The sequence below is a fragment of the Phocoena phocoena genome, chromosome 2 (assembly GCF_963924675.1).
Source record: "Phocoena phocoena chromosome 2, mPhoPho1.1, whole genome shotgun sequence".
NCBI lineage: Eukaryota > Metazoa > Chordata > Mammalia > Artiodactyla > Phocoenidae > Phocoena > Phocoena phocoena.
This window is the reverse complement of record NC_089220.1, coordinates 65,658,268-65,684,366: the sequence shown is the minus strand read 5'-3', so window position 1 is coordinate 65,684,366 and position 26,099 is coordinate 65,658,268. Positions and strand designations below refer to the sequence as shown.

At 38.8% G+C, this 26,099-nt stretch overlaps 1 protein-coding gene across 1 annotated transcript in view; it reads left to right on the top strand.

Moving 5' to 3' along the window:
• The window catches only part of AKAP6 (A-kinase anchoring protein 6), a 496,794-nt gene that overhangs the window by 244,880 nt on the left and 225,815 nt on the right, over positions 1-26,099 (top strand). The window contains exon 5 of the mRNA XM_065872063.1: positions 7,059-7,181. Coding sequence (XP_065728135.1) covers positions 7,059-7,181 — 123 coding nt within the window. The remainder of the gene's footprint in view (positions 1-7,058; positions 7,182-26,099) is intronic.

Sequence of the window (26,099 nt, the reverse complement as noted above, 5' to 3'; positions counted from 1 at the left end):
AGTGGATGTTTCTGTCCTTTGTTTTTCTCTGTGAACCTCTCAGGGTGAGTCTGCTTAGAAAGACGGTGTGGTGTAGCAGTTCAGAGCTTGAGCCCTGGAGCAAAACTACTTAAGAGCTATTTAATGGCTTTATGACCTTGAATAAATTGTATAACTCTTCTATGTTTCAGCCTCTTCCTCTGTACAGTAGAGAAATTTGTGAAGATTAAAGGACTACATAAATTATCAGAAGAATAGTTGGTAGACAGTCAGCACCCAGATATTTAGTACTGTTATTTATAATACTGGATAGAAAATACCTATAAGTGAACTATTAAATGATCATAATCCTAAACTCTAAAGTGTGAGCACCTTAGGTCCTTGTTTGGGATTTAGAGGCAGATAAAGACGATCTGATATGCTCATCCAGTGCCTCTGGAGGATTGGGGGTGCTTGAAACAAGGTCTTACACAGAGCCAGTGAGCAAAGCTATGTGGGAGAATCCCCAGCTTCACTGCTGACAGCTGTTAAGTATTTGAGCTTGTCTGTGCTTCCGTTTTCTCCTCTGTAAAATGGAGAGTGTGGGATTCTTACAGCATAGGGTAGTTGTAAGTATAAAATAAGTGCCTGGCATATCATTGGTACTCAGTTAATATTATTATTAGTTCCAGTTTATTCCCAATTCTTTTATTCATTCCTATTTTTATTAGACTTTGATGATATGCATTCTAAACTTGTTTTTCCCTTAAAATTGTCGATTATTTCTTCTTAGAAATCAATAGGGAGCAACTGAAGTCAAAGCCTCTGGATTTGTTGGAGGGAACCCTTTCCCATTATGAGAGTCAGGGATCTTTCTGGGCTCTTCTTTTCCCAGCTGAAACCACTGTCATTAGTGTTTGATGAAATTGGGGATTCAGCTCAATTTATCCCTTCCACATGATACTGAGTTCAGAATAGAACTTCCTACCTGGTCAGTTTTAGATAATACCACTCGATGCCTTTTTTATTCTCTCTTTCCAACTGGCAGCCTTTATTCTGGGATAATTTTATCAGAAATATTTTAAAATTCTAAAACATTCCATTCAACCTTTAGAAGAGAAGCTAAATATTTCATAAAACATTTCAGTATTTGAGTTTTCTTGTGGCAACAGGGTTAAAACTGCCTTAAACCATTTCATCTTCTCTTCAGTCTTTCTTCTAAGAGTACACACCATACCCTCCCTTCTGTCAATTACTTGTACTGCATTGCATTTTATAGGTAAGGATGTGGGTAAGTGTGTGAGTTGGTTGAGTCCAAAGTACCACTTTTAACTCGCTTTGATTTTACCTTGAGCCTCTGTGTCTTGGTGGCACATTAAGTACATTGATATGCGGTTAGGAAAGGTGAATTACACTTGAGCACTATTGTGTAAAAAGCTTAATTAGTCATTTCATATAGGAATTCGGTGTATAAGAATTAAGCAAAAATGGAAGATGAAATATATATGTTGGTAGATGTACATATAAAATCTCAATGCACAAGTTTGCTTCTAAGGGGAGTTCTAATTTTACCAGCTGTCAGAGCCTAAATTAAGCTTCCTTGTGGGTAGAGTGAGAGGATTGCGATTACTCACTGGTAACCATTACTAATGTAAAGACTGGCTCCAAAGCATGTGTCCCGTTTTGAAAAATTAAGCCAGATTATTCTTAAACTTGTAGTTGTTTAATAGAGAAATGTGATCCCCTTCGGGCTTGCTGGTGGAATAAGGAGGTAGGGAAATCTTTGCTAACCTCCAGGTTCAGATGCTGCCCCTGCCACACCGCCTCATGTGATGATCTGAGACAGAAGTCATGACTCCCTCCTCTGCACCCCTAGAGTGGTTGGTGCCACCTCTCATATCGTGGCTGTGAGAAGACTTTTCTCTCCATCTTTCCTGGACACCTAGCAGAGTGCTGTATGCTTAGAGAATAACCAAAAATTTTGAGTGAATGACATAAAAGATCACATTGGAACCTGTTAATTAGGAATGGTTTTTAAAAATCATTTATCAAGCCAGGCTTTAAAATATAATTTCTCTTGAAATCCTCACATAAACCCCAAATGGATATCCCTGTCCCTGTCTTATAGATGAAGAAACTGAAGTTCAGAGACATCAAGTAGCTCATTTAGTTTATACTGTTAGTAAGAGGTGAATGGAGCCTGGAATCAGATTCAGTTTCGTCTGGTTGTAGCAGCTATTCTCTTATCATTATCCACACTGGTTGATGATAAGCATGTTTTTTTCTCTTTTACTATATCCTCTTCTGCTGCCACAATTAATCCTCATTTAAATGTTTTTCAAGTTCTAATTTCTGCCAGGAACTTAGACAAATTATTAGATCAGCTGGCCCAACTAGATCATTTGAGTCTCTTAAAGACCCTGTGAGGTGGGTACTACTGTCACCCCATTTTACAGATGAGAAGACTGAGGCCCTGAGAAGTAAGGAGACATGCCCAATGCCATGTGCCCAATACCTGGCACATAGTGAATGTTGTATGAGGATTACTTATTGTTTCAGCTAGCATTGTTCAGATGAGGTCATTCACTGAATCCTTTAATCTTGGAATACTAAGAAAGGGGTAAATACTTGTTTTGAATGGTTTAAAAAGTTCAACAGCAGAGGCTGCCCTTCTTTATTTTCAAAAATACAGTGAAAATAGTTCACTTCCTGATAATTTTCAGCAGGTCCCTCTCTGAAGGCAGCTGACTTGATCTGGACTAGGTCAGATTTCACACTTGATTTCTCTGTCCACTGAGAAATGTACATCCTTCTGGGGGTGAACACACACATGTTCACACACACATCCAAACAACAAATACTGAGAGGACATTAGCAGTTGAGCCCATTGGCTAAACTATCTCCTGATAGTTGATGAACCAGGGGCCATCTCCTCTGTGATTAAACTGAGTCAGACTCATCTGTAATTAAGGCACTGTTAGAATGGGCTCACTTAAGCATGTAACTGCCTTAAAGTTTTGGTTTAAATTTTCTATAAATTAGAAATGAAATTTACAGTGATTTTTGCTTGCTTTAAAAAAAAAGTTTTTTGTTGTGTCTAACCTCATCACCCATCCCCTTTCAGAAAAATTAACAGAAAATAGTGAATGTGAAGGGAGAAGGACTTAGAACGTAGAGAGTTTTATCTCAGCGGTAAGAATGTGGGAGTGGCAAGAAATGTTTCTTCACCCTCATCTGGGTCAGATAATGTGTCTCTAGGAGTGCTGTTTCTAGAGGGCACCGTGGTACCCTGAGAGGAATAGACTTTGGAATGAGATATGGGTTCAGGTCCCAACCCTGCCAGTGGGCTAGTCACCTTCTTTGACCCTCAGTTTTCTCATCTGTAAAATGACCATAATCAGCACCACTTCATAGAATTGTGTTGACAAGTGTCTACTTCCTGTTGTACACTTCCCCTTTTAGAGAAATAGTTTTCAATTTCAATTTGTTCTAAAAATCATGTAATTCTATAAAAAAATTACCCCTGGGCTTTTAACTCCGTAAGGCGGGGACCATGTCTTGTTTCCTACTATGTCACTGTTTCCTGGTTCCATGTCTGATATAAGGAAGGCCCTCCTTTTTGTCCCAGCTGCACATGACAGCTTTGTCAAAGGGCAACAGTAATCACCCACACAGTTTCTAGTTAACCAGACTAGGTTTGTCATAGAAGAGAAATAGTTAGGAAAATAAAAGAAATAATGAGTATTCTTCTTTAAATTGAAGCATAGTTGATTTACAACATTGTGTTAGTTTCAGGTGTACAACAAAGTGATTCAGTTACGTATATATTTTTTTCAGATTATTTTCCATTATAGGATATTACCGGATATTGAATATAGTTCCTTGTGCTATACAGTAAATCCTTATTGTTTATTTTATATATGGTAGTGTGCATCTGTTAATCCTGTACTCTTAAGTTATCCCTCCCCCCCAATTTGTGCCTCCCCCCCTTTCCCCTTTGGTAACTATAAGTTTGTTTCCTATGTCTGTGAATCTGTTTTGTACATAGATTCATTTGTGCTATTTTTTAGATTCCATATATAAGTGATATAATATTTGTCCTTGTCTGGTTTACTTCACTTACTATGATTATCTCTAGGTCCATCCATGTTGCTGCAAATGGCAATATTTCATTCTTTTTTGTGGCTGAGTAGTATTCCACTGTGTGTGTGTGTGTGTGTGTGTGTGTGTGTATGTGTGTGTGTGTGTGTGTGTGTGTGTATACCACTTCCTTATCCATTCATCTGTCATTGGACACTTAGGTTGCTTCCATGTCTTTGTAAGTAATGCTGCTATGAGCATTGGGGTGCATACATCTTTTCGAATTAGAGTTCTCTTTTTTTTTGGATATATGCCCAGGAGTGGGATTGCTGGATCGTATTGGTATTTTTAGCTCTTTTTTTAGTTTTTAAAAGGACCTCCCTACTGGTTTCCATAATGGCTGCACCAGTTTACATTCCCACCGATAGCGCAGGAGGGTTCAGTAATGGGTACTTAACCTGTTATGAGAGTGTAGCTGTTTGCAAGACTAACCTTATATTTTCCTTGCAAATATAATCTTCAAATGTATGTTAACCAGCTGAGGGCTCTAGCAAATTATTTTTCACAAACCTGAAAGTGTAACTTTACATACACTTGCACTGTGCTTCTTAGTCTTTAAAGAGATTGATGCTCTAGAAAGTTTAAGAGTAAGATTTTTTAAAAGCACCTCATTAAGGAATTTTCAAAATGCAAATGATTTGATTCCTCCAGCAAATGATTTGGAAGTGGGAAGTGTGCTGTCAACCGATGGTAGTAACAGGCTAACGGCTGTTCCATTTTCTCCCAAGTTGGATGACCGAGGTTTCTTCCAGGGGTTGAATCCTGGCTTGGCTCCAATCATCAGGCTCTCAGAACATGTATCAAATATGAGTATGGCAAGGGGCCCACCGAGGAGGAAACAATTAAGGGGGTAGCCCAAGAGGACTGGGACCTGTGGACTGGTCACCCTCAGTGTGCCCCTGGAGAGCTCTGCAGGGAGTCAGAGAAAGGTAATGGAAGAGGGGCAAAAAGGGACAAGAAGGACACCAGTGGTAGAAAGTGACAGGAGAGAGACTGAACAGATGAGATACAGGAGTCTGAGTGACGAAGGCTAAAATGTGGCCTTTCAAAGGTTTGTAATTCAGCCTGTAGCAGTGAGTTGAACGTGTGTAAAACGTGCTTTTTATGTAGTGCAACATTGGATTGTGCCGTGAAGAAAATGTGATTTTTATAGTTGTCTTTGACTCTCCAGGTAAGTACATGGGAACTCAGAATATTAGAGAAACAGACAGGTCAAATACTAAAAATAGAAACAAATTTGGGTATAGACAATTCTGATATGGACAGAGTACATTTCACAGGAAAATCCGGGAGCGTGTCCCAACTCTTTATTGCTTGTAAAACTTTTTCTAATGATTAAAATTACCTGAATTCAGTAGGCCAGTGCTTAGACATGCTTTATTTCAGCTGAAATTTTTACTTCAGTGATATTTATCATTTTATTCCCAGTAATGTCCAACAGTGTGCTTTACACAGAGTAGGTGCTTAATAAATATTTGTTAAAAGAATGAATGAGTGACCAATATATCTCTTGTACTAGGATTTGATTTATATTACAAAATAAGTAAAATTTTGTATTTTTTTCTCATTTTCCTATGTTGTTACTTATGTCAGCCTCATTTTCCTTCATTCACACCACAAAGCCTTTAGCAGAGCTTCTGAAAATGAGCATCAGATATTCGTTGTCTGCATCCAAATGTGAATTCTCCTGCACATTGCATAGTTCGGTATATAGAGTGGAGACTACTTGGTTTCTCTAAGAATAACCGTCATGATATGGGGATAGTAGTCAGTACACCGTCCACTACACAGAACACTGGTGACAGTACACACAGAAAGGGGCTGGGAGAGGTGGAGAAATAGCAGGTGACAAAGGTATCAAGAATCGGATGGACTACTGTTTCATTTGCTTTCATGATTTCTGTTTATATTTTTGTGGCTACACATGTAAGCAGGAGGGGAGGTGGAAAGCTAAGATTCCCCCTGATAGGGAGGAGTGTTTAGGTTTTTATTACAAGTTAACTCACAAGTTGAGCATTAAAATATTAATCAAAATTAATCAAAAGGTAAATCTGAAAAATGGGTTAAGTTCAATAGGGAAATAGTTCTCAAGCCATCTCAATGAGTTCACATGTAGAAGCCTGTCCTTTCTCCTTTCGACCTCCAGGTGGTGCTGTTTACCCAGCCATGGCAAGCAGGTGCCCAGCCCCGTTTCCTTCCCCTAAGGTTCACAGCTGGGCTTTCATTTTTTCAAAATATTTTCAGTTTCCACAGATGTGTTCTTTTAAATGGTCAATAAATTTTTATAACCACTATTTGAAAACTTGCAAGATTATTGTGAATTGTGCTTCTTAACCAAGAATATTTTTTTTTATGTCCAGGACACACCCAGAGTTAGGTGTTTACATTTGTTCATTGGTCCTCTACCTTTCCTTGCTTCTTAGAACCCAGATTCAGTAACAGACATTTGGGCTGTTAGTAGAACTCATCACTCATCCAAGTCCCTTTAAACACTTTTGTAATTTAAAAATAGATTTCTAGTTCAGTTAAGACACCTCAACTCCATGGGCTTCTGAGTAAAGAACACCATCTTTATAGGAGTACTTTTATCCCCCAAAGCCAATGAGTGTTCCTAGCAGACCTGACCTGATTTTTTGGTGAGGGGGCGCTTGCCAGACACCCAGAAATGTTTTGATGATTTGAGGTCACCTTTCCAATGACACCCTGCAGTCCAATCCAAATTCCTCAAAAAAAAGTGTTCCTAGGAAAAAACTAAGAGGGAGTCATGGACAATTTCTTTCCATTTTAATAGATTTCAGTGGCAAGAATGGTGGGAATTTTGTTGTACGACGTGGAAATAGGATGGGAGTGCAATGGTATCAATTTTACCATCGACAAGGTTTGGAATTTTTAAGATTGGCTTTAAAAAATAACCAGTTAACATGCTTTTCTTGTCCTATTTTCCTCTTTTCTGTCACAAGGGGTTTGTAAGCAAGCTGGATGAATTTATTCAATGGTTGAACGAAGCCATGGAAACCACTGAGAATTGGACACCTCCCAAAGCAGAGACGGATGGCCTTAAACTGTACCTGGAGACGCACTTGGTAGGCAAGATTATGCTGCTCTTGCTGTTAGTTAGGGAAGGATTTTAATGTGCTACTTGTTTGTTTATGGAGAATATCAGTTTTACTTATCAGAAGTTATTATATGCTAATAAACCAAGTTTTAATGGGGTAAACTGCAGAAGCTGAAAATTTATAGGTATTTTAAGTAATACTATGAAATCTAAATCCTCCATATTTCAAGCTATTTTTTCAAAACTTTTTCCATAAAGGTAAGTAATTATTTAAAAATATACCTTAGAAAATTGTACTAGACCTTTGCTCTCTAAAGTGACAATTGAAAGTTTTCCTCTTCTTAAAAAGAAAAAATGAAAGAGGTAATTTTGATGACCATTCTAAGTTTTCTAGAATTCTTGTAAAATTAATGAACCTCTCATTATCAAGAGAGTCTACTTTATCTGTTCTACATTGGGTTATTTTAATAAAATATTTAAAACGATGATCTCCATCATTTTTGCTGCTATGTGGATTTTTCAGCATATAATTAATACAACTGTCATTACACTGGTCCCTGTGCACAGGGAAATCCATGGAGAGGAAGTAGAAAACACTTGGATGAATATGCTTCTGAATATGTTAGAAGCAAGAATTATAGACTGGGGGACATTTGATGAACCTCATGAGGTTTTTACTGAATGCTTCAAATGGCCGATATCAATTATGAAGGGGTGGAAACCAAGTAGTGGAGTGTGATAAAGCATGAAGAAAAAGCACGTTGTCATAGGAAATGAAAATTCAAGCTTTAAGGATCTCATCTTTATTCCTTTCACTGAAAGCATAAAATCGACAAAGGCAATGAACACGAATCCTTGGGTACCCAACTGTGGGGCTGATTTTCTGCCCCTCTTACATACTCAGAATTTGGATTGAGTAAACAGTGTGTGGGAGTCCTGCATGTATGTTAGTTCACAGGGTTCCAGAACGGTTCCCTGTGATATTAAATGAGAGAAGGAGAGAGAGGGAGAAGAGAGAAGGAGAGAAGAGGGGGAAGACAGAGAGGATGTTTTAGTTTTTTGCTGCTTGTGTTTTGCAGTGTATTTTATATCATTGCAAGAAAAACAGCCTCAAAATCCTATTGCTGCATGCAGATAGTCTTGTGAAAGATTAAAAAAAAATCACAAAACTGGTAGAAGATGCTTCTGTTTTTAGAGACCTGGGTTGATGGTGTGTAAAAATGCCAGTGACCCTAACCACCTCTCTTGTACGTGGGTTTTTAAATACTGCCCTTAGTATTCAATTCCCTGTTGAGTAGAGCCCTGATTTTTTTTTTTAAAGAGGGCATTTCATAATAGCAAGATAAAGATATTCAGTGCTTTATAAAGTAAATTGTATTAATTAGAATGTCAACTTTTCACTGGCATTGTTCTGACAGAAATTCTAATCTGTGTTTAAACAGGAGTATATGAACTTTATTTCACATTAAGTGTGCTGTCTTAATTTATCTTGATTTAATATTTTATGGAAAACACACATTTTGTTTTTGAGGTCCCAGAGGGCATGGGGACCCAAAGGGCACTTTAACGCTAGACTATTTATTGAAATGAAAGCCAGGCTAGGAGAATATGAACCAAGGTCTCTCCTCTCTTTGGGAGTTGAGTGACACAACCTCTTTGTAACCAACGTGCACTCCTGGTCTCAAATCCGTACTACACAGTTCTTTACTTAGAATCCCTGTGTTGGCCTCTGTCTCATTCTAGCCCAACAGTATCCATTAGAACTTTCTGTGATGATGGAATATTCTATATTGCACATCCAGTGTGCAATAACTAACCACACCTATCTACTGAGCACTTGAAATGTGGCTAGAGCAACTGAGGAAATGCATTTTCTAACTGTAATTAACTTACGTTTGCATTTAAATTGCCACAGTGTCTTGTGATGACTGTATTCTAGTCCTGTAAATTGTGGAACTCTTTACAGATGTAATGAATGGCAAGTATCCAGTACCTGCCTCATAATGGCATTCTCGGCCAAAATGTGAAAATCATTATCCCCTTTGCTGTGGATCTCTACCTCAGATCCACAACAAACAGCCCTTCTTAAAATGTTTATCTCTTAAAGAATAACCTTGTTCCCGCCTAATGGTCAACACTTTCTTGAATGAATTTTCTCCACCATCATGTCTGTATTAGTTGGGCTAGAGATAACATGGGAACATCTTTATCTCTGCTTTGTGAATAGTGAGGGACTGTAATCTCCAGATTTGTTCATGGTTGTTAACTCACAATCTCAGGGGCTGAAATTATGAATAATACTCTTTAACAGTTACTGAAGACCTACTGTGTGTGGATTGCCATTGAATGATACTTAAAGACAATTACTGAGTCACTGTTTTACTGCATGCTGTGTCTGCTAGTCTAGATACAGCCTGTTGTTTAAACATCTTTCAAACAAACTCTGAGTTACTGTCTATCTGAGCACAGTGTCTATCTACATATCTCCTGAGCAATATTGTCATTTATATATTTTATTGTATTTCCTTACTGTGGTGCTGAGTTAATATTAAGTTATTCTTCTCCAAAGAAGGCAAAAAATATCTACCTTTCCATAAAGAAAGTATACAACTAAGTCTAGAGATTTATATTTCTTAGTTCACACTGCATAAGTCATTACTGCTCCTTAATGAGTGGGCAAGAGGTATTTATTTGCAAGATTATCTAATATGTAGACTTAGGTACATGAATTTCATTAAACATCTCTATAGAGTCTATAATTTAAACATTAAACCAACAGATGTACAAGCCTCTGAGTCTGGTGTCTCCCCTGAGTTAATAATGTGTTAGAATAGTTGGCACCCTGCAATATTTATTATAAACAAAAGCAAATAAACAATAACAAAATTTGTACATTTATATTTTGATACTTAATTCAATTCTTTTCCATAACAGTAACCAAGGGTTTTCACCAACACAAATCAATTAAACCTTCACAATACCTTTATGAGAGATATGAAGGAGCTTTATTCTAACTGTAAGAAATACTGTGAAATTGTGATGATACATCAATGATTTTCCATGATAATTAATCATCTGCTTGCAACCTGGCTGCTCCTTCAAAAATACAATTCCTATCTTTTTATAAAATGACATTTGCAGGAAAATGTTTGAATTTTGCAAGTACTGAGCATATTGAACATTGCTCTTTGAAAACCACTTTTAAAATAGCATTGTATACATATGTTCTTGAATGGATTCCCTTCTTCTTCACCTCTGTCCACTTTTTTTTAACAGTTTCATTGAGGTATAGTTGGCATACTAAATTGTATATACTTAATGTAAACAATTTTGCAAGTTTTGACAAATTGACCAATGTATACACCCATGAAACCGTCACCACAGTCAAGGTGGTGAACATATCCATCACCTCCAAAAGCCTCTTCATGACCCTTTGTAATTGCTCCCTCCCTTCCCTCTCAGCTTTTCCTTCATCCCTAAGTAATCAAGGGTCTACTTTCTGTCACTGTTAGATTGTACTTTCTAGAATTTTGCATAAATGGAATCAAACAACATGTTCTCTTTCTCTCTCTATTTTTTTCTTCTTTGGTCTGGTTTCTTTCACCCAGCATACTTATTTTGATGTTGTATGTTCCAATTGTTCATTCATTTTTATTGCTGAATAGTATTCCATTGCATAGTTATAGCACAATTTGATTACCCATTCAACTGATGGTGGACACTAAGGTTGTTTCCCTCACCACCATTTTTATTGGCTAAAGAAGCAAAAGTCACCAAAAATTACATGTAAGTAGAAGCATCATAAATAGTTCTTTGCGGACTATTTAGATTTTTTTCCTTTGAAAGAATTTATATTATCTTCAGAGTTAGACTGCTGAAGACTAAAGCAGCAGAGCATGACAGCAACTTCTCCCTCAAGAGATTACATTTCATGTCCGTTTGCTTCTGAAAAGATAACTGTCATCTCCCAAATAGTTTTTATCCATGCCTAATTCACAAAATAGTACCACATCATATGCAATCAATTGCAGGAAAACAAAGCAGAAGTTTTTTAAAAAATCTGTAGCCAATCAGAGTATCTAGTAGGAGAAAGCAAAGTCAAACTGACACCAGACATCTGTGCGATAATTAGGAAAAAGAGCCAAGCATAAAGGCCTGGCTTAAACTTGGGAGATAAATTTGCATAGGTAGCACCATGTCATGTTGGGCAAACATTAACCAACCACATAGAAATAGCCTTGGAAAAACAACATTCTTAATTCAATTTGATAAATGAGAAAACATGGGGGAAATGGTGATGATGAGTTCATATATGTTAAGCACCTGCGAGTGCCAGGCAGTTGTTTATGTGTTAGAAATACATGATGAATGAGTTTCGCTTCTTTCTTCTAGGGATTTGCAATCTAAGGGAGATGACCATAGAATAAACGTAGTCATCTTTGGACCCATAAATGACGAATGTAATATAATTTTGAGCAGTAAACTTCTTGTAGGATAAGCAAAGTACTGTTTAGAGCACAGAACAAAGTTTTATTGGTTCTTCCTCAGAGTAGGGAAGGCTCAGAGAGGTAATTTGATGTAGACCTCACAGGCCATATATGATTTGTTGGATAAAGAGGGGAGGAGAAGAGATGGGAGGATATTTTATGGGCAAGTAAGGGAGGTGGGGTGAGCCATCTGGTGTGGCTGAGGCTACGTTGTGTCCTCCAGGTTAGGGCTGGGTGGTAAAAGAGATTGAATGTCCTTTTAATGGATTGAACTTTTCTCTGAGGGCAAAGGGGACTCATTGAAGGTTTGATTTTATTTTAAAACAGGAGAGTGACAAGAATCAACTGTAAATTCCATGGGGGAAGGGTCAGCTTGCCATAGATTAACTGGATAAGTCCATGGCTTAAATGAGAGAATAACAATGGGCATAATGGAAAATGGATTGGAGTATAACAGTCTGCCCTTGAAGGGTCTGAAATTTTTTCCTCATTCCTTATTGTGTCATTACTCTAAGTACTTATAAAAACAGACTGAATTAAACTAATAATATGACTGGCTAACAAAAGCTCAGTACAGATGTTTTCCTGCCATCTATATTTAGGTATTTATATCATTTTTTAAAAAATAGCTTTCATTTGTATCATAAGAAAAACAATGTACTTCTCACAAAGTTTTTAGTCATACCAGAAAATTTCCCAAAATACATTCAGCTGCGTTTCTTTTGCTTGCCCTTCTGTGTCTACCTGTGTTCCATTTCTCATTGCTTGAAGTGAAGAGATGACAGGCTCTCCATTTTCCCACTTTCCGATGCCCACCTCTCCCTGCCTACCCTCCTCTGCTGAGAGGACAGGCAGCTCTGGCCCAAGAAAGCTGAGCTTCACAACACGAGCAGCTACCACATGCCTGTACTCTTCAGTTAACAACAGACACTCGATCACGCTTCAAAAGCCTAAGCTGTCTCAATTTGGCTGCCACCTCCCCTCAGCCTTGCTGAGTAGGGCTGGTGGCCTCATAGGAGCTTTGCAGTTCCATTTGCTTGTCACCCTTGATTCCTGTCAGTTTAAGGTGAGTAGCTGAGAGTTTATCAGGGAGAAGCATTACTTCTGTTTGAGGGATTTGAGATACTCGACTCCCAGCCTTGAGTTACTTACTTTGGTAGCTTGTGGATGGAAAGATCTGCTGGAAATTTATAGCACTTAGGCATTTTGAGGTTGATGCCTGGGGAGAGGAGGCTCATCTTGGACATGTGAAAGTCCTGGACCACATTCTTTTGCTCATATAACTTATTCTGTGCATCTAGGAGACAAATAGTGTTGTCTTCCCTTTTCAGTTAAAAAGGATCCCTGAACTGTTCCAAGCACCTGGGAACATACTTTTTGCCTGACTCAATTTCGAGACTCTTGTTCCCATCATTTTAAAAATTGCTGTCGGAGATTGGATCAAGGTGGTGGAGTAGAAGGATGTGCGCTAACTCCCTCTTTCGAGAGCACCAGAATCACAACTAACAGCTGAACAATCATCGACAGAAAGACAGTGGAACTCACCAAAAAAGATATCCCACATCCAAAGACAAAGGAGAAACCACAATGGGACGGTAGGAGGGGCGCAATCACAATAAAATAAAATCCTATAACTGCTGGGTGGGTGACTCACAAACTGGAGAACACTTATGCCACAGAAGTCCACCCACTGGAGTGAAGGTTCTGAGCCCCACATCTGGCTTCCCAACCTGGGGGTCCGGCAACAGGAGGAAGAATTCCTAGAGAATCAGACTTTGAAGGATAGTGGGATTTGATTACAGGACTTCTACAGGACTGGGGGAAACAGAGACTCCACTCTTGGAGGGCACACACAAAGTAGTGTGTGCACTGGGACCCAGGGGAAGGAGCAGAGACCCCAGAGGAGACTGAACCAGCCCTACCTGCTAGTGTTGGAGGGTCTCCTGCAGAGGCGGCGGGTGGCTGTGGCTCACTGTGAGGACAAGGATACTGGCAACGGAAGTTCTGGGAAGTACTCCTTGGCATGAGCCCTCCCAGAGTCTGCCATTAGCCCCACCAAAGAGCTGGGTAGCCTCCAGCGTTGGGTGGCCTCAGGCCAAACAAGTAACATGGAGGGAACCCAGCCCCACCCATCAGCAGAGAAGCAGATTAAAGTTTTACTGAGCTCTGCCCACCAGAGCAACACCAGCTCTACCCACCAGTCCCTTCCATCAGGAAACTTGCACAAGCCTCTTAGATAGCCTCATCCACCAGAGGGCAGACAGCAGAAGCAAGAAGAACTACAATCTTGCAACCTGTGGAACAAAAACCACATTCACAGAAAGATAGACAAGATGAAAAGGCAGAGGGCTACGTACCAGATGAAGGAACAAGATAAAACCCCAGAAAAACAACTAAATGAAGTGGAGATAGGCAACCTTCCAGAAAAAGAATTCAGAATAATGATAGTGAAAATGATCCAGGACCTCGGAAAAAGAATGGAAGCAAAGATCCAGAAGGTGCAAGAAATGTTTAACACAGACCTAGAAGAATTAAAAAAGAAACACTAGAAGAATTAAAGAACAAACAAACAGAGATGAACAGTACAGTAACTGAAATGAAAATTACAGTAGAACAAATTAATAGCAGAATAACTGAGGCAGAAGAACGGATAAGTGACCTGGAGGACAGAATGGTGGAATTCACTGCCGCAGAACAGAATAAAGAAAAAAGAATGAAAAGAAATGAAGACAGCCTAAGAGACTTCTGGGGCACAAATAAATGCAACAACATTCGCATTATAGGGGTCCCAGAAGGAGAAGAGAGAGAGAAAGGACCAGAGAAAATATGTGAAGAGATTATGGTCGAAAACTTCCCAAACAAGGAAAGGGAAATAGCCACCCAAGTCCAGGAAGCACAGAGAGTCCCAGGCAGGATAAATCCAAGGAGAAACATGCCGAGACACATAGTAATCAAACTGACAAAAATTAAAGACAAGGAAAAATTAATGAAAACAACAAGGGTAAAATGACGAATAACATACAAGGGAACTCCCATAAGGTTAACAGCTGATTTCTCAGCAGAAACTCTACAAGCCAGAAGAGAGAGGCATGATATATTTGAAGTGAAGAAAGGGAAGAACCTACAACCAAGATCACTCTGCCCGGCAAGGATCTCATTGAGATTTGACAGAGAAATCAAAAGCTTTACAGACAAGCAAAAGCTATGAGATTTCAGCAACACCAAACCAACTCTACAACAAATGCTAAAGGAACTTCTCTAAGTGGGAAACACAAAAAAAGAAAAGGACCTACAAAAACAAACGCAAAGCAAGTAAGAAAATGATAATAGGAGCATACATATCAATAATTACCTTAAATACGAACGGATTAAATGCTCCAACCAAAAGACACAGGCTTGCTGGATGGATACAAAAACAAGACCCATATATATGCTGTCTACAAGGGACCCACTTCAGACCTAGGGACACATACAGACTGAAGGTGAGGGGGTGGAAAAAGTTATTCCATGCAAATGGAAATCAAGGGAAAGCTGGAGTAGCAATATTCATATCAGATAAAACAGACTTTAAAATAAAGAATGTTACAAGAGACAAGGAAGGACACTACATAATGATCAAGGGATCAGTCTAAGAAGAAGATATAACAATTACATATGCACCCAACATAGGAACACCTCAATATGTAAGGCAACTGCTAACAGCTATAAAAGAGGAAATCGACAGTAACACAACAACAGTGGAGGACTTTAACAGCTCACTTACACCAATGGACAGATCGTCCAGACAGAAAATTAATAAGGAAGCACAAGCTTTAAATGACACATTAAACAAGATGGACTTTATTGATATTTATAGGACATTCCATCTAAAAACAGAAGATTAATCTTTCTTCTCAAGTGCAAACAGAACATTCTCCAGGATAGATCACATCTTGGGTCACAAATCAAGCCCTAGTAAATTTAAGAAAATTGAAATCATATCAAGCATCTTTTCTGACCACAACGCTATGAGATTAGAAATCAATTACAGGGAAAAAAACGTAAAAAACACAAACACATGGAGGCTAAACAATATCTTATTACATAACCAAGAGATTGCTGAAGAAATCAAAGAGGAAATAAAAAAATGTCTAGAGACAAATGACAATGAAAACATGACGATCCAAAACCTATGGAATGCAGCCATAGCAGTTCTAAGAGGGAAGTTTATAGCAATGCAAGCCTACCTCAAGAAACAAGAAAAATCTCAAATAAACAATCTAACCTTACACCTAAAGGAACTTGAGAAAGAAGAACTAACTAAATGCAAAGTTAGTAGAAGGAAAGAAATCATAAAGATCAGAGCAGAAATAAATGAAATAGAAAACAATAGCAAAGAAAATAAAACAAAAAGCTGGTTCTTTGAGAAGATAAACAAAATTGATAAACCATTAGCCAGAGTCATCAAGAAAAAGAGGGAGAGGACTCAAATCAATAAAATTAGGAATAAAAAAGGAGACGTTACAACAGACACAGCAGAAATACAAAGCATCCTAAGAGACTACTACAAGCAACTCTATGCCAATAAAATGGACAACCTGGAAGAAATGGACAAATTGTTAGAAAGGGGGAACCTTCCAAGACTGAACCAGGAAGAAATAGAAAACATGAAGAGACCAATCACAAGTAATTAAATGGAAACTGTGATTAAAAATCTTCCAACAAACAAAAGTCCAGGACCAGATGGCTTCACAGGTGAATTCTATCAAACATTTAGAGAAGAGCTAACACCCATCCTTCTCAAACTCTTCCAAAAAATTGTAGAGGAAGGAACACTCCCAAACTTATTCTATGAGGCCACCATCACCCTGATACCAAAACCAGACAAAGATACTACAAAAAAAGAAAATTAAAGACCAATATCACTGATGAATATAGATACAAAAATCCTCAACAAAATAGTAGCAAACAGAATCCAATAACACATTAAAAGAATCATACACCATGATCAAGTGGGATTTATCCTAGGGATGCAAGGATTCTTCAATACACACAATTCACTTAATGTGATAAACCATATTAACAATTTGATCATCTCAATAGGTGCAGAAAGACCTTTTGACAAAATTCAATACCCATTTATGATTAAAACTCTTCAGAAAGTGGGCATACAGAGAACCTACCTCAACATAATAAAGGCCATATACGACAAACTCACAGCAAACATCATTCTCAATGGTGAAAAACTGAAACCATTTCCTCTAAGATCAGGAATCAGACAAGGATGTCTACTCTCACCACTGTTATGCAACATAGTTTTGGAAGTCCTAGCCACAGCAATCAGAGAAGAAAAACAAATAAAAGTATAGAAATTGGAAAAGAAGAAGTGAAACTGTCACTGTTTGCAGATGACATGATACTATACATAGAGAATCCTAAAGATGCTACCAGAAAACTACTAGAGCTAATCAATGAATTTGGTGAACTAGCAGGATACAAAATTAATGCACAGAAATCTCTTGCATTCCTATACACTAATGATGAAAAATCTGAAAGAGAAATTAAGGAAACACTGCCATTTACTGTTGCAACAAAAAGAATAAAATACTTGGGAATAAACCTACCTAAGGAGACAAAAGACCTGTATGCAGAAAACTATAAGACACTAGTGAAAGAAATTAAAGATGATAGAAACAGATGGAGAGGTATACCATGTTCTTGGATTGGAAGAATCAATATTGTGAAAATGACTATATTACCCAAAGCAGTCTACAGATTCAATGCAATCCCTATCAAATTACCAATGACATTTTTCACAGAACTAGAACAAAAAATCTTGAAGTTTGTATGGAGACACAAAAGACCCTGAATAGCCAAAGCTGTTTTTAGGGAAAAAAACGGAGCTGGAAGAATCAGACTCCCTGACTTCAGACTATACTACAAAGCTACAGTAATCAAGACAATATGGTACTGGTACAAAAACAGAAATATAGATCAATGGAACAGGATAGAAAGTCCAGATATAAACCCACGCACCTATGGTCACCTAATCTATGACAAAGGAGGCAAGGATATACAATGGAGAAAAGATAGTCTCTTCAATAAGTGGTGCTGGGAAACCTGGACAGCTACATGTAAAAGAATGAAATTAGAACACTCCCTAACACCATACACAAAAGTAAACTCAAAATGGATTCAAGACCTAAATGTAAGACTGGACACTATAAAACACTTAGGGGACAACACAGTAAGAACACTCTTTGACATAAATCACAGCAAGATCTTTTTCAGTCCACCTCCTAGAGTAATGGGAATAAAAACAAAAATAAACCAATGAGACCTAATGAAACTTAAAAGCTTTTGCAAAGCAAAGGAAACTACAAACAAGACAAAAAGACAACCCTCAGAATGGGAGAAAATATTTACAAATGTATCAACCGACAAAGGTTTAATCTCCAAAATATATAAACAGCTCATGCAGCTCAATATTAAAAAAACAAACAACCCAATGAAAAAATGGGCAGAAGACATAAGTAGACATTTCTTCAAAGAAGACAAACAGGTAGCCAAGAAGCACATGAAAACGTGCTCAACATCACTAATTATTAGAGAAATGCTAATCAAAACTACAGTGAGGTATCAGCTCACACCAGTTAGAATGGGCATCATCAGAAAACCTACAAACAACAAATGCTGGAGAGGGTGTGGAGAAAAGGGAACCCTCTTGCACTGTTGGTGGGAATGTAAATTGATACAGCCACCATGGAGAACAGTGTGGAGGTTCCTTAAAAAACTAAAAATAGATTTAGCTTATGACCCAGCAATCCCACTCCTGGGCATATACTCTGAGAAAACCATAATTCAAAAAGACACATTAACCCCAATGTTCATTGCAGCACTATTTACAGTAGCCAGGTCATGGAAGCAACCTAAATGCCCATCGACAGACAAATGGATAAAGAAGATGTGGTTCATACATACAATTGAATATTACGTAGCCATAAAAAGGAACGAAATTGGGTCATTTGTAGAGACGTGGATAGATCTAGGGACTGTCGTACGGAGTGAAGTAAGTCAGAAAGAGAAATACAAATATCGTATATTAACGCACATATGTGGAGCCTAGAAAAATGATACAGATGAACCAGTTTGCAGGGCAGAAATAGAGACACCAATGTAGAGGACAAACGTATGGACACCAAAGGGGGAAAGTGGTGGTAAGAGGGGTGGTGTGATGAATTGGGAGATTGGGATTGACATGTATACACTAATATGCATAAAGTGGATAACTAATAAGAACCTGCTGTATAAAAATATAAATTAACTAAAATAATTTTAAAAAGATAAAAATTGCTGTCACCCAGACATTTTACCGATTTATTACTTTATTCTTTTTCTTTAGAATGTGATGACTGTTTTAAAGTAGAATGACAGAGAAATACTGGATTTATTGAGCACTTGCTATTTAGGGTCATGGTATGCTAAGCACTGAAGAGGCAGTTTGCAGACTGCCTTGTGCTATGAGGGTTTATGCACTATCGGAGGACACCATGTATGGACAAGAGCCAGTGTGTGACCTAACTCACTTGAGCCAGGTTGCTGTCACCCACTCTCTGTCTCCCTGTGTAGACCCATGTGCAGATCTTACTTATCTACCGTGTTACATGGAATTTTGGAATCTTGAAGCAATTCACCTGGCACAAATGATATTAAGATAAAAGTTTCAGGCCTGAAACAGATCTTTACTCTAGCCAGAAAAATGCCTGTCGTATCTACTGAAGGTTGTTGTGAAGATCGCATAAACCTGTTGTAAGTGAGGATGCTTTGTTCATTTTGGGGGAGTTGTGCGCACCCCTCGGAGACCCTGAGAACAGGTGGTGTGAGAATCTCGGGTGTTCCTAGAGAGGTGAATCTCTCCCCACCTACCCTGCCCTAATGATTCACCTGTGACTGTCACCTCCTTGAGGGACTGCTTGTGTCTTTTTGGTGTCTGCTCTGACACCCTACCCTGCACATGCATAAAAAGTACTAAACAAATCTGTTAAATGAATAAATGAGCACTTGTGAAAACAGTGTTACAGCCATTACAGCAGCAAATTATAACTAATAGTATAAATCATCAAACAATAACTGAGAATGTCTGCAAGGTAAATTATTTCCTCTACAGTTTCCAAATCAAAATGGACTCTGGTCACAGAGCTTTCTGGGTATTGTCTGGTATATTTGTGACAAGAAAAACACCTATGAGGGAGAAAATAGGATAGTTTCTTCTGCTTTCAGGGTGTAATTCATCCCCTTTGGCAAAAAACACAAGGAAAATAAAATGTTAACTCAGGTATTAGAAAGGTTAAAATTCCACAGGTTAACATTACTATTTCAAAAGATGAAGACTGTATGACTACACAGGATGTTAATGACTTGACATTACGAAATTTATTAAATTTATTTTTAAAGCAATTTGGTTCCCCCTCTCAAATGCATGAAGCATCTGGGAGTTGGAATAGATCTTCCCCAGGCTGCCAAACAAATTTTTAATGAAACTGGAGTCCTTCAGGGATTGTCCTAAATCCACATAATATTCTTAGGTCTTGGTGTTTGCACTGGGACCTGTATATTAACAGATGTACGTGTGAATAATATACTTATATCCATCCATCACCTTGGTGACTCCACATCTGTAGGGGCTGCTGCACATCAATTATTCCACCGCAAGAGGTAGAGAGATATTTGGGCCAGCATTGACCTCTTTTTCAATTAGGGCCTCAGAGCAGTGTGTTCTGGAAGTGACATGGTCCCTTTAGACAGAACCTCCGCAAATCCATTTGGCCTAATGTGACCACGCTGGGAAGTCAATGTGATTACCTGTGCCAGGTGTGGAGGTAGCATGCAGAAAAGCAAATGAAAATTTGGTCACTAAGAGACACCGTCAACATTCAGAATCTCTCCCATCTGTCTAATCCTTGAATAAGATATTAGCAAGTCTATCAAAAAAAGAATGCCAGCCTTAGTAAAACATATTTACCTTCCACAAAAAAATGCAACTGCTTGTTTGAAAGAAATTGTGATTTGGTTGAGGAGCTAAATTCACTTTCGAATGCTTGGAAATGTTTTTATTATCTGCGGTTTCAGGAAAAAAATGTTTCCTCAGGAAGAACAAGGATTTTTGTCTTTATATCTTAGTGCCTTTTTTAAAAAAGGAAAACAGTGTTTTTATAATGCTTATCTTTTTGTTCATGAACTTGGAACATCTTTCTCAAGCGTACATAGTGCTTTCAATTTTTTAAAGCTTCTGATATTATACGTGGTGGTGTGTTGCATATTGTCGTAACCAATAAATCAATGACAAATGTAGCCACTTCATTTTGTTGGGGAGATATATAATTGTGGTGGTGGCTGACCATTTATTTAATTATGTGGTAAGTACCATATGATGAGAGGGTAAAGTTAAATTGATGATTTGGGCTATCTCAGCCAGGGTACAGTTTACATGGCAATTACACCGGGATCATCTAAGTGTAATTGGCAAGTAATTTTGTAAGCGAAGGAACATGACAGCTCATTTACATGGCGTTCAATGAGTAAAATTTGGGGACATTTATCAACCACCTCCAAGTGAAGAGTGATTGCACCAGTATAGCCCAAAATACTATAGGCAGCATTTTGAAAGCTTCGTGGAAGGTTTTTGGTACGAATCTTCATTCATTTGCTCCTTGAACATTTATTAGGTGTGTGCTATATGCCAGGCACTGTCCTAGGCATTGAAGATACAAGCACAAATGAAAAGTGAAGTTCTACTTTCAACTCATGGGTGGGAAGTAGACCCATCATCAATAGTTATACAACAGTGTAGTAAGTAGAGGTTCGAGCTCTGCAGTTACTGTGGATGCTGAGGAGGGGAAACCAGGAGGCTGGAAGATGGTCAGGGAAAACTTGCTAGCAAGGGTAACACCTGAGATGAATTTTAAAGGATGAGCAGGGCCGAGCCAGGGGAGGGGAAAAAGGACTTTTCAGGCAGAGGTGCAAGCAAGAGCAGAATCTTAGACGACCAAGATGACTGATGTGAGCTGGTACATTTCAAGGCAGACCTGGGACCCAAGAGGCAGACTTGAGTGGGATCCCAGAGACTCTGTAGGTCATGCTGGAGGCTGGACCTTATCCTGCAACCTGGGGAAGACATCGGAGGCATTTAACAAGAGTTGTTTTGTAGACAGAACATTCTGTGTAATAAAATGTTTTTATTGAGCTATTACAATATGCCAGGCTCTGTTCTACAGGTATCAAGGCATTTCATCCTCACAGCAACCCCATGAGATAGGCACTGACATATCCCCCTTTTTACCTTTGAAGAAACTGAATACAAAGAGATTGCCCCGAGCTACACAGGGGGTGATGGAGGAGCCAGGATTTGAACCCAGGCTTGTCCAACTCCAGAGCCCATGCTTGTCCCCAGCACCCACACCATGTCATTAGTCCCCTTGATATAATCAACTACAACCCCCTGTTTTTAAGATACACATTCCCCACCTCCTGTCCCCGCCAATAGACTGTGAGCTCTATGAGGCCAGGAACTATATTTATCTTGCTCACAGCCATATCCCTCAAGCTTAGGATGATTGCCTGCACCTTCATAGGCATGCCACAAATAAAGAAAAAAATGTAGTTTTGAGGGGGTCATGACTGGAGGCTGTTGAAGTCAGCCTGGCAAGGGATGATGATGAGGGCCTGAATCTAAGGCAGTGTTAGTTGATACAGAGAGGTGAGGATAGAGAAATAAATTGTCAGGGCTTGGTGATTGACTGGACGTGTGGATTTTGTTGGCATATCCTCACAGTGTTTCTGATCTCCAACTCCTATGCTGGAGAGATGACTTGGCAAAAGAATCCGAAGCTGAGGGAAGCTTGTGCTCCTATTCACAGAGCTCTCAAATTCCTGAGAAGAAACGTTGCGGACTCAGGATGAGAAGTTAGAAGAAATTTCCCTGGAGATAGTTAAAAATAGAATGAACACATCTGCCTGGGATGTGGAGGGACAGAGCTGCCTTAGGGTAGATGAATAGTTAGACGGCCTTTGGGATTTTTCCCGCTTTGAAAATTTTCTGCTTTAGAATAAAAATTCTCCTGAGCCACCTGTGCTTAACTGTGTGGCTTAAAGATAAAATCGAAATGTCCAAGAAATGGAAAATATTGAGTCCAAATGCCTGGATTGTAGGTAAAGAAACAGAAGCCCAGAAGGGTTAGATGACTTGTCCAAGGGCACACAAAAGGAAGACTCAGATAACTGGTCTCTCAGTCCCCTGCTCTCTGGACTCTCAGAGAGCAGCATCTGTGTTTGGGTGCCCCCCTGTGCTGGGTGGTGGCCCAAAAGCAAAGAGAACCTGGTATCTGTACTTGAGTTCAGAGAGCCTCAACAGTAAGTGCCACTTGTCACCTAAAAATGCCATAAAGTACCACTTGCTACACAGAACATTTGGAAAATAGAGAAAATGAATTTAAAAAGTCTATAATGATTTTTCTTTAGCCCCACTCATTGCCAAGCACTGCTTCAATGCTTTACAATCATTATCTCTAATTCTTACAACTTGGAAGTTAGATTGTATTACTTGTCATTTTATGTTTCAGAAAGCTAAAGCGCTGAGAATTCATTCCATTAAGACCAGGCTATGTTAACTCTAAGTCCTACCCTGCACAAGTGGTGTTAACATTTTGTTGCATTTCCCTATAGTCTTTTTCTACACACTGGGACTATCCATTTACATAGTTACAGTTTAATCATGGATACAATTTGAACTTTCATTTTTTGACTTGTAATGTGTTCTATCTATTTTTCATGTGATTTCATAGTCTTCATTTTAATGGCTGTATAATGTCTTAGCAAGTTTTTCGGAGGTTCTTAAACAAAAATATTTACTCATGAAAATCTTTCCATTTTTGGCACATGTGGCATTTGGAAGGTATATTTTATATTTTGAGGACCATCTGACCATCCTCTATGGATGGCACTGGGCAGAGCAGGAGAGAAACTGCCAGGCTGTGCACAGAGGATCATGACTTTCTTCCCCACCAAGAGCCCCTCTGGGAATGCAGGATGGTGCTGGGCACAGCTCAGATGGAGCCCGGGTGGAGACGGCCTAAGGCAGATAGCAGGTGACTTTTCAAGCCTCTGCTTTTCTGACTGAACACACATTCCTCCTCCTGCCCTTGTGAAAAAGCAAGTTTTCATTTTCTTAGGGTAGTAAAAATCTTTTGTGTGAAGAAAATGTGTCATCAAGTGTCTTATTCATCAGCATATATAGCATCTCTTTAAAATGACAGTGGGAGTAAAAGTTCATCAGTTCAATATGTCTTTCACATTTGGAGACTCCTGACTAATAAACCTCTGGTATTTATCATCAGAACAGCCAAAGAACTGAAATCTGGCACATGCTGTTCTCACGCACTGAGAAAAACTTAAAAAGACAGAAGATTTTCTCCATTTTTCCTTCTTCCATTCATTTAGAAGAAAAAACATACCTTTTTTTAATTAAAAAAAAATATGAGCATACAGAAACATCTGGCGTCCATTACCATAGCAGCCTCCTAAATGGCCTCCTTGTCTGCCCTTCTAAAGTCAACTCTATAAAAGCCAGAAAGATGTTTCTAGAACACAGAACTGTACCGCTCACCCTCCCATGTTGTTGACCTCTTCTTCCATGACTCTTATGGCTCTTGGAGTTAAATACCATGTGTAGCTGCAGCTCCCACATCCCCTGCTTCCACCTTGTCCCAGCCATACCAAGCTGCTTCTGGCTCCTCTATTCCTGCTGCAGTAGAGCGTGTCTCCAGCCCCACATGCAAATCAATCCTTTCTTCCCAAGCTCCCTGCCAGCCTCTGCAGAACCTGGTTCCCAGCTTGAGCTCCCATAGCAGCTATCTAGCACTATCACACTCATACGGAATGTAGCCTACAATCTTATTTTTACTTGGCCTGCATGATACTTTAATTTTAAAAAATTAAATCTCATTGGGCATGCATATCACTGTTCAGTTTAAGGCCCTGCCACTGTCTGTTATACATCAAACCCCAATTACATATTTATTCTGTGCTGGGTCATATAAGGCTACTTGCTTTTGATCTGTTTTACCCAACAGACTATAAGTGGTGTGTGCTGGAATTGGGTATTGTTAATTTTTGTGTCTATAGGCCTGGCAGAGACTGCTCAATAAATATCTGTTGTATTAATTTATGCTTTTTTTAAAAGCATATATTATGTCGGGAGAGATGCAGTAACTCTTTTTGGCCTCTCTGTTCACAAACATTATAAAATTCATGGACCTCAGTGGACCTGGCAGACACTAACAGTATTCCATGGGGATGACAGAAAGTCTATGTTCATGATGTGATTCTGCTCAAACCTAGACATTTTGGATCTTTAAGCTTCTGAATGTGATTGTGGCCTTCCCACTACTTCCTGTACCAGTAAATTCATATCAATTCTTATGATCCCTCATGAGTAACTATCTTCATGTTTGTCATAGTTTTGTGCATCAAGGTGTGCATTTCCTTGGTTTCATTTCATATCCACATGATCTCCATACTTCCATCAAACTGGGATCTTCAGAAATTTGAATGGAATAGGATAAGATGTAGTTTTTTATCTACTTAGTAAGGTGTGATCATGATTAAAGTACAATCAGTGTGCTTACCTGAATTTGGATCCTGACAAGGAGTAATGCACCCATGTCTATAGATGCTGGTGAGGCTAGGAATACCCATTGGTCAACCTGTGACGTATCATCTTTTTGATAATCTAGTCCTTTGTCTCAGCCACTGTATTTTTCATTTCCTTAGTTATTCTCATCTAGATGTTCAGTTTCATGCTGCTGTAAAGACACAAAAAAGATGGGGTGTCTCACAGGTCCCAGATTACTCATATTTATGGAATTTCACATAATTATCAATGATGTAGATCTGTGGTACCTGTCTATGGCCATGTTGTTGCCGTAAATTAAATCTCCAGAGAATGCCCTGCATTTTCAGGGAGTGCTATGGATGTTGCAAAGGGACTATATACCATAAGGCATTGCTGAGGAAACATGTTAGTAGCACAAGAATGGAAATGTGTCCAGGTATCAAGTTCAAAAAAAAAGAAAAGAAAAGAAAAAACTCTTTCACCTAAGCTTCCTTCCCTAGGGAAGAAGTGGGGGCAGAATGGGGAGAGTTTATTACAGAATCCTTTAGCAGCCAGAAATTTCATTGACAATGTTGTTAATGTGCCTGCTTGCCTGCCTTCTCAGAGGCCCATTGTGAATTCCTTACTTGATATTATTAATGGTTAATGGATGCACTGGAAAATTAAGCAATATTGTACCATTTGGGTAATAGTTATATTAAATGGTTCTTTCCTATAGCATAAAGCTTATCTTTTTTTAATAATGAATACTTCATCTTTTCCAATGTCCTAATCAAATGCTTCCACATCATCTTGAGGCAGAAGCAGATCC